The sequence below is a fragment of the Aspergillus pseudonomiae genome, assembly GCF_009193645.1.
Source record: "Aspergillus pseudonomiae strain CBS 119388 unplaced genomic scaffold BDV37scaffold_121, whole genome shotgun sequence".
Classification (NCBI taxonomy): Eukaryota; Fungi; Ascomycota; class Eurotiomycetes; order Eurotiales; family Aspergillaceae; genus Aspergillus; species Aspergillus pseudonomiae.
The window spans coordinates 35,128-49,443 of NW_022476113.1; the positions used below are offsets into that span (position 1 = coordinate 35,128).

General features: G+C 48.2%; 5 protein-coding genes across 5 annotated transcripts; 1 reads left to right on the top strand and 4 right to left on the bottom strand.

Annotated features, from left to right (window-relative positions):
• Window positions 1-1,424: 1,424 nt before the first annotated feature.
• On the top strand, window positions 1,425-2,920 carry BDV37DRAFT_263370 (spherulation-specific family 4 protein). Its single transcript, XM_032083548.1, has 3 exons — window positions 1,425-2,072; window positions 2,121-2,478; window positions 2,534-2,920. The coding sequence occupies exons 1-3, from the start codon at window positions 1,513-1,515 to the stop codon at window positions 2,837-2,839; spliced, it is 1,224 nt and encodes a 407-aa protein (XP_031935725.1). The 5' UTR covers window positions 1,425-1,512; the 3' UTR covers window positions 2,840-2,920.
• Window positions 2,921-3,455: 535 nt separating this feature from the next.
• BDV37DRAFT_276130 (phosphotransferase family protein) lies at window positions 3,456-5,300 on the bottom strand (the record flags this gene model as incomplete). Its single annotated transcript, XM_032085510.1, has 7 exons — window positions 3,456-3,543; window positions 3,585-4,208; window positions 4,245-4,385; window positions 4,432-4,561; window positions 4,620-4,802; window positions 4,864-5,163; window positions 5,216-5,300. 7 exons carry the CDS (start codon window positions 5,298-5,300, stop codon window positions 3,456-3,458), a joined length of 1,551 nt encoding a protein of 516 aa, XP_031935726.1.
• A 483-nt stretch (window positions 5,301-5,783) lies between these two features.
• Window positions 5,784-8,621, bottom strand: BDV37DRAFT_263373 (uncharacterized protein). Its single transcript, XM_032083549.1, has 3 exons — window positions 8,569-8,621; window positions 8,230-8,514; window positions 5,784-8,158 (listed from the first exon to the last, which is right to left on the bottom strand). The coding sequence occupies exons 2-3, from the start codon at window positions 8,338-8,340 to the stop codon at window positions 6,152-6,154; spliced, it is 2,118 nt and encodes a 705-aa protein (XP_031935727.1). The 5' UTR covers window positions 8,341-8,514; window positions 8,569-8,621; the 3' UTR covers window positions 5,784-6,151.
• A 316-nt stretch (window positions 8,622-8,937) lies between these two features.
• BDV37DRAFT_263376 (PalH/RIM21-domain-containing protein) lies at window positions 8,938-12,237 on the bottom strand. The gene is made up of 2 exons (XM_032083550.1): window positions 11,715-12,237; window positions 8,938-11,598 (listed from the first exon to the last, which is right to left on the bottom strand). The coding sequence occupies exons 1-2, from the start codon at window positions 11,821-11,823 to the stop codon at window positions 9,383-9,385; spliced, it is 2,325 nt and encodes a 774-aa protein (XP_031935728.1). The 5' UTR covers window positions 11,824-12,237; the 3' UTR covers window positions 8,938-9,382.
• A 95-nt stretch (window positions 12,238-12,332) lies between these two features.
• On the bottom strand, window positions 12,333-13,836 carry BDV37DRAFT_291103 (DUF614 domain protein; the record flags this gene model as incomplete). Its single annotated transcript, XM_032088864.1, has 2 exons — window positions 12,333-12,970; window positions 13,023-13,836. The coding sequence occupies 2 exons, from the start codon at window positions 13,834-13,836 to the stop codon at window positions 12,735-12,737; spliced, it is 1,050 nt and encodes a 349-aa protein (XP_031935729.1). The 3' UTR covers window positions 12,333-12,734.
• Window positions 13,837-14,316: the final 480 nt, after the last annotated feature.

A 14,316-nucleotide genomic window follows, 5' to 3' on the forward strand; every position in this document is an offset into this window, starting at 1 on the left:
TGGTTCTGTGATGCCTGGGACTGATTATATATAATGTCATCTGAAAGGTTGGAAGGAACCCTTCGTCAGCCCTACAAGTTGCTAGTAGCTAAGATATGCGAATGACGTATAACAGGCCGCCGAGTATCTCGTACTAGTATATATATATAATCAATCCGAGTCCTTAGGGGGTAGGCTATGATATCAATCGCTTTGATCTGGGATATTTACTGCGCTATCGTGACCTTTTATTTTTCATTTTTCAAGATACGCAGAAGAATATATAAGTTAAGAGTGAAGTGTGGATTGTAAACCCGGGGGTGGGGGGGTTGTGAAATATATACCAGTACATGTACGAATCAGGGATATCTTGAAAGGCGCCAGAAGAAACCGAAATCGAGAACTTGAAAAGACAGACACTTACGGCTTAGCAACTCGTTTCAGCCTACTACTCCCTAATTTCGAGGGACAGCCTATAGTAATACACTCTCATCCAACTACGCTGCACAAGTGCCTTAGCGCTTACTATGAAGGCCCAAGAACTCCTGGCCTGGGTGGTTCCATGATCCATCACAACCTCGAAATCCCCGCCGTGGCCAATCTCATTCTAAAAGCTTCCGAAACCTCTGGTGGACGTTCCAGCGCAGGGTATGTCGATCGCTTGGGAAAACGCTCTTCCAATTCCTACGGTCCTCACCGGCAGACAAACGTCGCTCATGAGATGCAACACTCAAAATCCGAGTTTCACTACCTATCATCAAGCCCGCTGAGTCCCAAATTAATAGCCTCCGTTGTTGGTGGTGACGGGGGACTGGAGCAGCCGGACATATCTTTCAAAAACCCTAGTCTGGGAACAGTGGGCTCTGTTATCGCCTGTATGGCTCAAGAATCATCGAGGATCTAGAGCTAGATCTAGACACTAATGGAAGCCCGGCATATCCGCCCGGTATCAGGGGGAACTACCGTGATTCGCTACCTAGTATGAACCGGACCTGACTAAATAAGCGAATCACCCTAAACCTTTCCTAATTCAGACAGTTTGTGATCCCCTCGCTTTTTTCACCAGATCACGTCAACTTCCAAGTAATATTCATACGAAATCTTAGGACAGATACTCTATATACTATGATTTGGTTAACTAGATAGAAAAAATTCTACAGGAACAGACACTTTTCTAATTTCAAAAGAGAAAACAATAATAATACAATTCCAAGAAATAATATTCTAGATATCTCGATCTTGAATTTAATTTAATACTAAGTTGCCTGGATCTGGTACAATATAAAAAAGTGGGACTCAGGATCACAAACTGTATCATCTTGTCTGGATCAGGAAAGGTCAGATCGACTCGCTTAAACTAGTCAGATCCAGCTGAATCGACTTCTCTTTTGTATGCCGATGATTTCTTTCTTGACCTTCATTCCGACAACTTCTGGCAAGTGTTGGTTTCTTCGATAGACAACCAGTCGTTCCTTCATTCCTTCATTCCTTTTTTCTAGCTCTAGTCATTCCTTGAATCTTTCAGTTCTCAATATGCTCTTCAACAATCCCTCAACTGCCCTTGTGGGTGCATTGGGTTGCATATCGCTTTTGTCCCAGCATGTGCATGCTACGCATATTCCGTATCGTCACAGACATAGCCAACATATCCAACATAGCCCTGGAGGCTCCCATGATTCTGCTCTGTCAGTTGGCGCCTGTGCAGCCGCTACGACATCTGTAACCACGACGGTGACTGTGACTGTAAACGTCGATGCTACTTCAACAGTGCAGAACATCGTCGCTCCCACGGTTATCATCACTTCCGATGCTCCTGCAGCTACTTCCAGCTCCAGCTCCACCTTGACCTCTGTCATCGAGGTTTCCTCGCCTGAGTCTGAGTCTGATTCTGAGTCTGAGTTTGCATCTGTTTCTGCCTCTGTTCCTACCGTTACCTCTATCGTCGAGGTTTCCTCTGCGTCTGCGACTGCATCTGCATCTACCTCTGTCTCTACCTCTGCCTCTTCGTCAGGTAGCAGCACTTCAAAGGCAAAGGTCATGATCCCATACTATCTGTATCCGTCAACCGGCGCATGGACACCCCTGGAAGAACTGTAAGTCGATCTCCCACAAAGCCAATATCAGAGAAACTAACCGAACAGGATCCTTGCCAATCCCGATGTCCAGTTCACCATCATCATCAATCCCGATAATGGACCCGGCTCAAACACTCCCTCCGACACGAACTTCCTTACAGCAGTTCCCAGACTGGCCTCCTACAGCAATGCACTCGTCCTCGGCTATGTGAGCACTCAGAAGGGAACTCGAGACATCTCGGAAGTCGAACAGGACATCCAGACCTACGCCTCCTGGCCATCTGCCAGCGGAAAGTCCTCTTTCGCCGTGCATGGCATTTTCCTCGACGAAGCCGCCACGGATTACAGCGCCGAGACCGTCACCTACTACACGAACCTGGCTTCGACCATCAGACAAAGCACCGGACTGGGCCCTAACAACTACGTACGCTGAACCCCTTGCAATAATAGCATATTCATTCACTGACCGGTATATATAGATTGTCACAAACCCCGGCGCAGTGCCCGATGCATCCTACCTGGATATCCCTGATTCTACGGTCATCTTCGAGTCTGCATACAGTGAGTTCCAGTCCGCTTACTCCGCCAACGAATTCGAGAAGGTCAAGGGACTCGATCTGAGCCGTTTCGCTACCATGGTTTACGGCATCCCATCCGATACCGACCTTTCGACCTTGATTACGCAGCTGCGGAGTATCTCCAGCCATACCTACATGAGCAACCTCGACACGTACATGGCTTATGATTCTTTGTGGAGTACGGTGGTGTCTTTGTTGTCTGCTTAAGCCAGCCTGGGTGATGAAAGAAGACGATTGGTATTCTCCGCTCGTTTTCCACGTCTTCGTCCCCGGTCTGCGACACACCGTCATCCAATGTTGAGTTAACATACCTTACGATTATGGTCTTTAACGAAATCAAATTTGTCTTCATGGGAAAAATCGTTCCGTGGGGTTTAGAGTTTGAACTTCTGCTACTGAATTAAGTAGAATGTAAAACGGAATACACGTAAAGCTCCCTTCCAAAAAAGAAAGTATAAAAAATAAATAAATAAGAATAAGAAGCCCAGACCAAGAAAATTCCCCTAAAAAAGAAGTCTCCCGATACAGAAAGCCATCTAACCGTAATATTTCATTCAAAAGCACTTATTCTTACTATCTTCACCGGAGGCGAAAATGAGCAGCCGAGTATACCTATATCTAGCCGGTGATCAGCCACACTATAAAACTTCCAATGAATCACCCCGGACGTGGGTGAAGAAGAACACAGGCCATGCCAATTCAGCCTCTGGAAATATCAATATCAACAAAGATGCCCTTATACCGGCAGCCGAGTTCAGTTTTGCAATAACGCGGCCATCATTATCCCTAATTCCACGCTTTCCACCTATGAAAGTCTACCTTGTCACACTCTGTCAATATAAAACCAAAGCTTCTTTGCTTCTTTGCTTCTTCTTCTTCTTCTTCTTCTTCTTCTTCTTCTTCTTCTTCTTCTGGTATCTCCTCAGGCTCTTTCTGAATATAAAGTTGAAACAGCTCGCTCTGTCTCGCCTGCACTTTGTTAAAGTCAAGATGGGGCGGCACCCAGCCGCCATCATCATCTGAATGCAACAATTCCTGTGTGTATGCTTTAAGCTTGTGCCAACCCTTATACCGAGAAAGCTCAAGCCTGTGCCTTAGTAAGTCGTCCCCTGTAGTCTGGCACGGACAAGGTCCGGAGAGACCCATTTGGCGCCAGCTTTCGGAGATCTGGACTAGAGAATCACGGAGTGGGATTATCCCGTGCTTCCACGTGTTTTCGGTCAAGGAGAATAAGTCTCGTGAGACTGAGTCGACTTGAGTTAAAGCCAAGTATGACTCAAGGTGATTCTTAGCAAGTGCTGCTTCGTAGCAATTTGATAGCAGAGCTTGATCTCTCTCCGTTATCGCAAAAACTTTCTCGTCCGAGTCCATTTCATCAAAGTTTGGCGGTAGGTCCGGCTTAACAATCCCAGTCTCGTAATTTTCAGGGGGGCTAATGAAGGACGGCCATTGGACTTGCATAAGCGCAGGCATGATTGACACAAATTGCCAGTCTATTATGCCAACGATTCTCGTCGGGTCTTTGTTACAAACAAATATATTGCCCAAATGAAGGTCCCCATGCCACAGGGTTGGTCTAGAGAATCGCTGAATATTAGTATAGCCCACTAACTTCGGTATAATTTTCATAGCGGTTTCCAAAAGTTGAATATGTTCCAGGCGACCACCGAAATGGGGTCCACGAGGAACGAGAGTCGAGTGTTGCGCATGCGTAAGGCCTCGATTAGCCAGCGCAAGACACAGGTCAGAAAGACTCACCCCCTATGCGGATGCAAATGTTAGCCCGAGGCCAGCGATACAGAAGGCTCAGATATGTCAAACATGGGCCAGCATAATCTTGGTTGCCAAACTGTGGAAACCACGACGCATTATAGGCAGGGCCAATACAATAATCATCACTTATGGGGATGATTTGACTTCCGAGTTTAGCTGAATGACGGAAATACAAATTTCCATAACCAGGAAACTCTTATCGAAGCCAACTGACTCTCCAGCCGAACCAGATTTTGAATCAACTTGAACTGTTGCAGCTGGTTCATCTCACCCCATACATCAACCAACTGTCTACCGTTTACCTTCTCCATCACAATGTACTCTGACCCGACGGGATTCGAAGAATCAGAGTTCCATGCAAGGACTTTGGAAACCGGAACAGAGGTATGAGACCTTACTATCGAAACCCATCTGAATTAGCAGTGGAAACTCGAAAGAAACCACAAGAAGACCCCTACCATATTCCAAGGAAGCCGCTTCAGATGCAGTGCTATACTCCGCAGGCACAACGCTAGGACATGGTATCTTCGTAGTAACCTCGTTTCCATTTTCAGCTGTCATCAACAATGCTTTGTTGAAGCCACCCTCCAATTTATCAATTTTGGATATAGGTGAAGACACAGAGGGCAAAGACGAAACTAGAGTGCAGAGAGCGTCGAGATCAAATTTGGCATATCGCTTTGACAGTTCGTGCTTCTCATTGACTAGAAATCGTCCGTTCGTGTATTCGAAAAGTTGCTCATACTGGATAGGCTCTCCTAAGGGTGGGTATCAGTAGACAAAGGAATTACTGCGATATTAGGAGCATACCATGACTAGTCAAAGAGATATTCCTGGATATGGATTTTGGGGTTAGCGTGGCTTTTTTCAAAATGCCGCGTCGTATTCTGTACATGGCTGTTATTCAGCGCGAGACATCGAGAATTGGATGAAGATTGCATGGTTGCTTTTCTCCGTTTTAGGCCATGGCATGCCACTCACTGGACCTGACCGAAACCCGAACCCGCCAGTGTTGAGTTTTGAAACTAAAATCGTATCTGAATGTGGAAAATCTATATATATTAGATGAAATATAATATCTCAAAATAGATTTGAATTTTATTACTATTAAAGATGGAAATGAAAGAGGTCTTTTGGCCCCAATTTTACAGTTGTATTTCCCAAAAATTCACATTGACCACCTGTTCTACCAGAACAGCCTGAGACCGCGAAATCACTAGTATAGGAACTTTATATTGTCCTAAAATTGGAGTGGAATCTAATTAAAGTTGCATCGTCACTCTCACGCTAGGAATTATATTTAAAAATATAGCTGTATAGCCTCAATACCTGTTATTTTCAGAATGGATTTCACACATCCATAGATTTAATTGTAATAGTGGAGTTATGTTCTCAAGTGTACAATAAATGTAGGCAACAGGGATATCTTAAAAAGGTGAAAAATTGAAATCGAGAACCTGGAGAGACAGTAGCAGGAAACCCGGGCAAGAGATAGCCGTGTACCCAACACCGACTATGCTCCGCAGACCAGAATATGTAGCGTTGTATATAGCCTTGACTTATGCACAAGAACAACCTGCGAAATTTGTGCAATCGGACCCCGTATGAACAATATGATACCAGTACTCACCCCATCCCATATAAAAAACGGGGGCGAACGAAAACAACTAACGCCCCTCCCATCCTGGAACCCCAAAGCATATATGTGCAGTTCGAAATGGTTGTCTGTGACGATACAGACAGTGATCATAATTCTTGCGTGTCCAGGCCCCATATCTCGTAGCGTTTTACTATGTCCCAGGCCACTCGTCGCACCCGACGTCTCCATACACGGTTGTTATTCGTGATCGGTGTTGGCAGACAAGGGTTGAGTTCCGATATATCTATGGGGGTTTCACGCGACATTCCCTTCTTGGGTGGTGCTCCTAGGTTCAGGTCATGTTCCCGCCTTCGTTTGCCTAGCAACGACGGAGCCTGGCTTGTCCTCGGTGCTGGCCCTGTGGGTGGGGTTTGGGAGACCGGGGCTGGAGTCAAGATACAAGAGGCGGCTGTTCCGTCATCCCTCTGTGATAATCCATTCTGGTAAGGCTCTCGACATCCATTGACCTCCTCGCCCACTAGATCTGCTGGGGATTGCGATTGCGATTCAACGGTACGCTCAGGGGGAGGGACAGCGGGAATTGTATAGTAGTCCAAAAGCTCGAATGCTTTCCAGCCGAAACCGAAAAACCTCAGCTGACTGAATACCTGTGGATCCGCTAGAGATTCAGAGAACTTTTCAACTAGGATGTCATCATCAGCTTCCACGATATCTGCAAGAGATAGCGCGGATGTAAATACATCTTCCGCTGAACGTGATGATAAGAGCCCCAAGCTCGCTTTCGGTGGCCGTGGAGTCTGCGGCGACGACGTAGCACCGGTCGGGACTAGAAGGCGTACAGCGACCAGGTTACGGAGGAATGGGAGTAATAGCCCTAGTGTCTCCATGCTGGAGAATTCTGTTGCAAAAGCAAGCTGCTCAAGTTGCGGGCTAGAGTGAACAATACGTGCAATTGTATTTGATGAGAGCGGCCAGTAAGAAGGGAGCAAGAGATGCCGTAGAGTTGCGGCGTGGTTTATAATTATATTATTGAGGTAGGCATCACGGATACTGGCCTGCAATCCCGGAGAACAGGAAGGTGTATTTTCGGGAGTATAGGCTGGAGCACTGCCTGGGTTGTTGTGATTATGGTCCACAAAGGGTGGCGTGGGGGCCGGGTACTCCAAGTGTCTAGGTGATCTCATGTCGTTTGGATTGGGCGTTGCATTGACGAAATACAATCTTTCTAGTCCAGTGAAATTTCCTAGGAAGTCCGCATGCCTCCTATTGAAACGATCCTGTCTAATGCTCTTGATCCTGACGACATGAGGAGGGGCAATCGGCCAGGTACTGTCAACAAACGTATTCATGAAGTTGTAGTCGTCTGATTTAGTATCCGTAAGGATGGTGACATCTTCGACCATAGTCTGATCGAACGCAAGATTGAACTCTTCGGTATGAAGTGCGTACAAGTTCTGAAGCCCTATCTTCTTGACTCGAAGAGGTTGCTTTGCCGATATGCATTTGCGGAAGTAGTCATGGACCATAACGCTGGGCTCTTGCTCTTCTCTCATTCGAGGTGACCAGTGCATATTGAGTTCTTGCAACTTCTTACACTTCCAAAGGAGAGTTGAAATGTCGTCTGGGTAGCAAAGAGGGTCAATATCGGTGATTTTCAAGCGCCGTAGATGAGGCATCGCGGGTATGACGATCGTCGGTCGAGGGTGACGGCTCGAGGGAAATCGTATAGTCAGCGATGTCAGCTTAGGTTGTTGCGCCAGTCCGAGGTAGACAGTTTCCAGCATCTTGGTATTGAGCTCCCAGCTGAAGCTTTCCAACTCCTTCATCTTGTCGATGGCCGCCCGAACCACAATATTCAGCATCATGGAGGAATCTGTCACCCGACCAATGCGCGCATGCTCTTCCAGCTCTGACTCCCGCCAGTTTCCTCGGAGCGTCAGCGACCGAACTAGCGATGCGTACGGACGGGTGATAATGGCGTTAAGACCCATTGAGAAGGGGCTTGCGCTTCCCATCCCTTCCGGCTGATCCCCACGGTATCGGATCCTATCGTAGGACGTCAGGGTAATGCTCTTGTACAGCTGCGGGAGCGTCATGTAGTTGAGGACTCGACATGTTCGACACAGGCGAGCAAGGTCGCCGGGATCTTCCAACTGTAGGAATTAGGAGCTCTAAGTTAGCTTGATCGCTTGCGTATTTCGCAGATGGATCAAGTTAAACATACGTGGGAGATAATGAGCGCGATCAGATTCAACGGTAGAACCATCAACGACGCTCCGCGCGGCCGATCTGTTGTAACGCTGGCGTCAAACATATTCCGATTGACAGCCGCCATAGTGCGACGCCCAGAGGCGATGATGTCGCTGCATCGACTAGCGAGTGATTTGGATTAGGAGGGCGAGTGCACTGCGTTGTACAGCGTAAGGCATCGATCGATGACGGCAATCGGCGGAGGCGGAGAAATGTGAGTGGAGAGCCTTATTTTTTCTCTTGGGGTTTCCTCCTGAAGCTAACCCGCGCCGATCAGCACAAAGACCAGATTCCACAAAGAGACCCCGATTACCTCTCGAAAATTGCTTCCCCTCGATCGCAGGATCCTGTTATTCTTGGGCAAATATCTTTAGATTGGTTTGGAGAGCTTCAGGGATTCGATCCGTTTTCCTCAAGGACCTCCCGATATCTATTTCTATCTGTATGTTGTAAGGAAGTTTAGGCACAGTCTCCACGTCACCTGGCAGCCAGTGACTACCTAGTGGCCCGCATCAATAACTTATACGAGAATCTGTGTAGCTTAAAAGCGATACGACGCGGCTTGAGCAAATCAAGAAGTCAATCTGATATTTAAACTTAGTGATAAAGTACTAAACCCCTCGCCAAGCTAGATTTAATCTTGCAAGTATTTCGACCCGACTCTACGGAGAGGCTGTGTCAATCCAATCAAACGAATTCATATTAGTATGTACAGCTTATATAATGGTAGTAACTACAGTGAATTATCTTGATACGTAAATCCCATGGGTATCTTTTGTGCACCAAACCCCCCTTTCGCCACTGCATTAGAACCTTGCTCAAACCTTCGGAACGCAGTGTGTGGACCATAGACCCTTCCCACTTCCCGCATATGACCCCTAAGCCAGTGATCCCTGTGCCAGTCCCGATAAAGTGAAAAAGAGGAATACAAGAAAGAAGAAGATCAAGAAAAGTAAGGATCCCAGTAGATACATCCAGCGATACTCCCGCTAAATCAAGCATATATCAAAGATTAATGTAAAGACAAAGAAATTCGACGATTAAGGTCATCATGCATCGTCTAACTGGGACCGACAAATACGCGGTTCGCCAAAGAAGTGTGTTCCTAGAACATGAGCCTCGGATTCTCACCGAGGTCTAGAATTTTCAAGGGTGGCCTGACTGTCAGTCAGTGAATTGGTCGGCTGATGATGTTGTGGTGGTTGTAGCTGCTCGGGCGCAGATTGATCTAGTTCTTGAGTTTGGCGATGCCTTTCAGCAACGGAATGTCTTTCGGGGTCGACATATGTATCATAACGAGCGTTATCGGTCGACTGAGGATGAGATTGAGCTTCATCAGGTCCCACGAGCGCTGCCGCTTCGGGGTCATAACGTAACTCATAATTGCCATAGCCAAATTCTCCTTCGTTAGGCGTTGCCCAAGGTGCGGCTGTGCGAGCCTGTGGTTGTATCACCCTTACTGGCAAGTCAGCGCGATTTGGCCGGGGCTGCTGACCTGGGGATGGTTCAAGAAGACTGGACTCCGTGAACCACTCAGGCGACCACGTGTGCTGGCCTCGACGCCTTGCGGGGATAACCGTTACCGGCAAAGGGGTATCAGAACCTTGTCGTCCAGAGCCGGGCCTGGGTTTGCGATTGAGCGCGAATAAACGATTGACCACGGGTCGCGACGAATCCTGCTCGCTGGTCTCCCTGTGGTACAACTCATCTCCATCTCTACTAGGGTCATCCTGCTCCTCTGCTTGTGCTGAAGCAACTTCCCTAGGTAGAGACGCACGCCTGCGCCTGAAGGGGTTGAGTATAGTACGCCATCGGTCGTCCACGTTGATGATCTGGGGCGACTCTTCCCTGGTATGCTCCGCTGAGCTGTGCTCACGAGCCGAATTTGATCGATGCTCCTCTACAGCGGTATCCAATTCCTTGGTGGCCACATCGCCATAGTCGTCGGGTTCATTTTCTTCCTCCATATGCGGCATGGCGACCGGCGGTGTAGGGCTGGAGACAGGATGATAATGTACATTGTACACAGTACTGGCAGCGCTCGTAGTGTCCGCCCGGCTGACAGGTGTGGCAGCAGCGGGTGGCGGAGTAGGCCGGGCTGTTCCCCGGTGGCGGGGGTCATTGGGAATGGCAGAGTTTTGTGCGTCAGCACGAGTTTGCCGGTTACGGCCCCCAGGATGACCGACTCGAGTGCGCAATGGGCGCTGAGCCAGCCCCATCATTCCTCCCCATCCCGAAGATGTGCCTGTGCCTCCTCCCCTATCGTTTCTAGTGTTCTGGCGAGGCCAGTCGACCTCTTCAGAAGGAGTCACTTCAAGCATTTCATCACCATCGAAAATTTCCCTGCCGAGAATACCATCTTTCCTTTCATCTCGTTCTAAAGCTTCGATGCGTTCTACCCACTCCCAAACCACAACACTAGCCGCCGCTGATCCAACCCACCTGATGTATGTACCCCAGCCAGCGACTTCAGGTTTTGCGATGTCCAAAACGAAAAACACAACTGGTATTAGAACCGCACACAAGGATAAAAGGGCCACTAGGCAGATGTTCCTCATCTTTGGGTGAAAGAACGCGAACCGATGTTTGGATAGCGAGTAGAAAATGACCCATGCCGCATAAAGCAAATTAAGTGCAAGCTCGAAAAGATAACTGAGCGCGGGTATTGCATCTTCATATAATCGAGGTCGTGTAGTGTTGCTCTGAACCAGGAATTTATCTAAAATACTGAAAATCGTGTCCAACACAATCAAGGCGAAACCAGCCCATTTAATCATAACCTTCTCTTTATGTCGAGGGAAGAGTCGAATCAGGGTTTGAACCTGGGCAAGCCAGAGAAAAGTGCTCGAGATAACTCTGATAACGCGGATTTCCATGCCGTCGATGACCTGCGAGGCAAGCGCATCGGCATCAGAGTAGCCGTGTATATACTGGTCCTCGGCCACCTTGAATGAATCGGCAGTCGCAATTGTCAACGATATAGCAACAAGTAGTGCAGCCACTTTCTGCAGCCATGGCCGGCCGCCAACTCCCACCACCGAGGAATTACCGCTGTAGGAGCCACTGATCATGCCATGGCGACCTAGGAAGTTGGCCCCACCACCAGGACCACCAACATAAAACGTGCGTGGTGTTATAAGAAGAATAATGACGAGAAGGTAGCTAACTACAGTTGCGCAGCCGATGGCATATAATTGCGGAGTCACCGAAGCGTAAAAGGGGTCACGGGTATCGAGCATTGGAGATGGACCTCTGGACGCGGTCGCTGTACTCGTGCAGACTGGCTCGAAAACTGCATTTTCTGATAGAGCTATCGAGTAGGAGAGATTGAGATAAATGTAACCTAGAAAAGGTCACAGGCAGTCATGTTAGCCAGCTTTCGAGACCCGACAGCGCAGGCAACCAAATTCTTGCCCGGAAGTGACATCGCGTAGAACCACATCTTCATTTGCAGCATACCTTCACTAGGGAGCACGAATGGAGTACATCCGGGGTGGTAAGTCTTCGTAGAAGACGTCGTCGGCTGTGCCCATATCTGACGAGGGGCTAGACGAACGTCATCCCCCATGGTCGAACGATCAATCTGAGCAGATAGACCACGCGGTTGTAGTCACTCATATATGCCACAGAACCATCCGAGGTATCCTCACCATTTCCAGCCGAGGAAGCGTTCAGAATAGCTCTCAAACCTCCATTGGTCCCGCGTGTTCAACCGAGAAGTTGGTGACTAGATGCCGAAGATCGGAACGGAAAGTGACAGAAAAGGCGCGACGGCGAGGACCAAAAGAGTCGAGTACACCGATACAATCAAAGCTGTATATGCAGATAAATCGAACGAAGCGATACAAATTGTTGAAGCAGTAACTGGCTGGGATAGATGCAAGCGAGGGTCGGAGTCGGATAGTGGTACATTTTCTATGCGATTAACTCCGTAACGCTGAGCGCCATAAGGATCCGCCACTGCGGTCCAGATTTCAGTCATTGGCGTCACCGCCTAACAAAGGCGTAGATGATCAGCCGATCACGTTCTGCCCGCATTTTCAAGAATTTAGTTTCTTTGAAACTTTCAATCTTTCCTAAGAGTTGAATCTACATTGCGTCGTCCATCCTCTATATACAGGCTGTCTGAGAGTTGTATATACGCAAATTTCCAGACTCTCGAATTTTAAGAGCCCAGCGTCACACCGAAGCGAACTGACCGCTGTATGCAAGGGAATTGTTCAAAAGCAACGCCAAGACCCCTCATGGACAAAAAAAAGTGAATTATTATGAATCATTGACGCAAATCCGGCCTGAAGTTTTGTATAAAACAAAAAATTAATTTTAGTAGAAGTGTGCTGGGTATATAGCGAAGATGGTGAATGCTCATAAATGCAAATAGGCGATGTGTCTCGACGGAGACCGCCGTTTATATCCGAGTCAGAGGGTTAACATCTCGTCCACGCCTCACGATAATTGCGATATCAAAGATTATCTCACTTATCTTGACAAAGGACCGTATGTCATCTGCGGGGGAGCCAAGTATGGCGATACAAGGATTGATCCTGTAGCCCTGGCTGCATTCGCACGCTCTTCCTCACGTGTCTTGATTTCTTTTTCATCCTGTATGAGAGTGCAGCATGTGCAACAGGTCGCTCTAACACAATCTGATGCAATGTCTCCTCGGATACCATACGCTTTGCGGATTCGTCTATGTTGGATTGTCGCCATGAGCCCTATAGAAACTGTCAACGCCCAGTGCCGAGACCACGGGATAGTAATGCTCACATTGACAGCCACATAAGAGAGCCATCGCTGTACATGACCCATTACATGTTTCATGACCTAACAAGTTTGTCGGGTCTTCTTTCCTTGACATCTGTGAAAGACGATACTGCGTCTTCCCATATAATACACAAGGGCACACGATGCCAAGGCAACAGGTCCAAACGTTTGAACAATCGCACATGCCATGACTCCATGTTCCACCTATTATCTGTTGATTAGGGTGCGATACCTGGCCTGGCCGATGGTAGGCTGCAACTTCGTCTGCCAATGGCGTGTAGGATGTCCCTGAGGCCTTCGGTGGCCCAGGAAAGTAGGGTACTTGTGGAGACTGCAGGGGATTCGTGTCCGGTACAATAGCCATAGTTTGCAGCCGGGTTACTTGCGCTGGGGTTTCTGGATAGGTCTTGGCCGGAAGTGGTCCAGGGGAGTTTGGAGGCGGCACCGCATACGAGTAGTCCGGCACCACTGCATCGTGTTGCTGGACCGGCTGAGGCACCACGTCGGCAAAGGGGGCAGAGATGGCAGGGTGCTCTTCAGAATTTGGCCCTCCTGGGTGACCAGGAGACATCATTTCTTGCCGCACATACTGTGCCTTCTCATTCAATGGTGGTAGGCGTTGTGGTTGTCCTTGCTCTGCTGCAGCCTGTGCGGGTATAGGATCAGACTTGGATCCTGCTATTGATTGCGACGGCAGTGGTTCTTGCTGCTGTTGACCATTTCGTAATCCAGAAGCATGCATTTCAAGTGGCGTCTCAATGAAGGAATATCGCTGACTGTCTCCAACGGAGGTATCCAAGCGTAGCTGCCTGTGCATCTTGGCAAGATGTGTTCGGTTATGGGAACTGTTGTGAAGTCCGAAAGCCTCAGTATACAAAATCGGGTCACTCCGTGCAAGTCAAATTTGCAAAAGGGCTTTGCAAAAAGTTTCTCTGATGATAGAGATTGTTGCGGCTAATCAGGTCCCTTCGCACTCATTGAAGCAGTCCTTTGAAAAGATCTACATCTACGTATGGGTGAAACATGTGCAAGTCCTGGATCCTGATCGGATTGGACGACATACAAATTAGAGAGGTTGGGTTAATTGAAAGTAAGAAGACGTTCAAAGGAAAAGTTAGGAAAAGTGACAATAATCAAGGAGGCAGGCAGTAATTAAGTGTAACCTTTCGGTCTTGCTGCGGTGGAGAGAAAGCGCTCGCCATTGTGGTGCTGCGGGGAGACAAGCATCCGAATCGCCAGAAGCTCGAATAGAGCATGAGAGGGGCAGGCGTTGCGCCCGACCCCTGCTCGGATGTGC

What these genes read in the sequence shown, in the direction of transcription:
- BDV37DRAFT_263376 (XM_032083550.1), bottom strand. Translation starts at nt 11,823, where the DNA reads ATGGGGGATGACGTTCGTCTAGCCCCTCGTCAGATATGGGCACAGCCG. An exon ending in ATTCGTGCTCCCTAGTGAAG is followed by an intron (nt 11,599 to 11,714) that starts GTATGCTGCAAA and finishes GACCTTTTCTAG; the next exon opens with GTTACATTTATCTCAATCTC.
- BDV37DRAFT_263370 (XM_032083548.1), top strand. Translation starts at nt 1,513, where the DNA reads ATGCTCTTCAACAATCCCTCAACTGCCCTTGTGGGTGCATTGGGTTGC. An exon ending in TGGACACCCCTGGAAGAACT is followed by an intron (nt 2,073 to 2,120) that starts GTAAGTCGATCT and finishes CTAACCGAACAG; the next exon opens with GATCCTTGCCAATCCCGATG. An exon ending in GACTGGGCCCTAACAACTAC is followed by an intron (nt 2,479 to 2,533) that starts GTACGCTGAACC and finishes CGGTATATATAG; the next exon opens with ATTGTCACAAACCCCGGCGC.
- BDV37DRAFT_263373 (XM_032083549.1), bottom strand. Translation starts at nt 8,340, where the DNA reads ATGGCGGCTGTCAATCGGAATATGTTTGACGCCAGCGTTACAACAGAT. An exon ending in TCGCGCTCATTATCTCCCAC is followed by an intron (nt 8,159 to 8,229) that starts GTATGTTTAACT and finishes TAATTCCTACAG; the next exon opens with TTGGAAGATCCCGGCGACCT.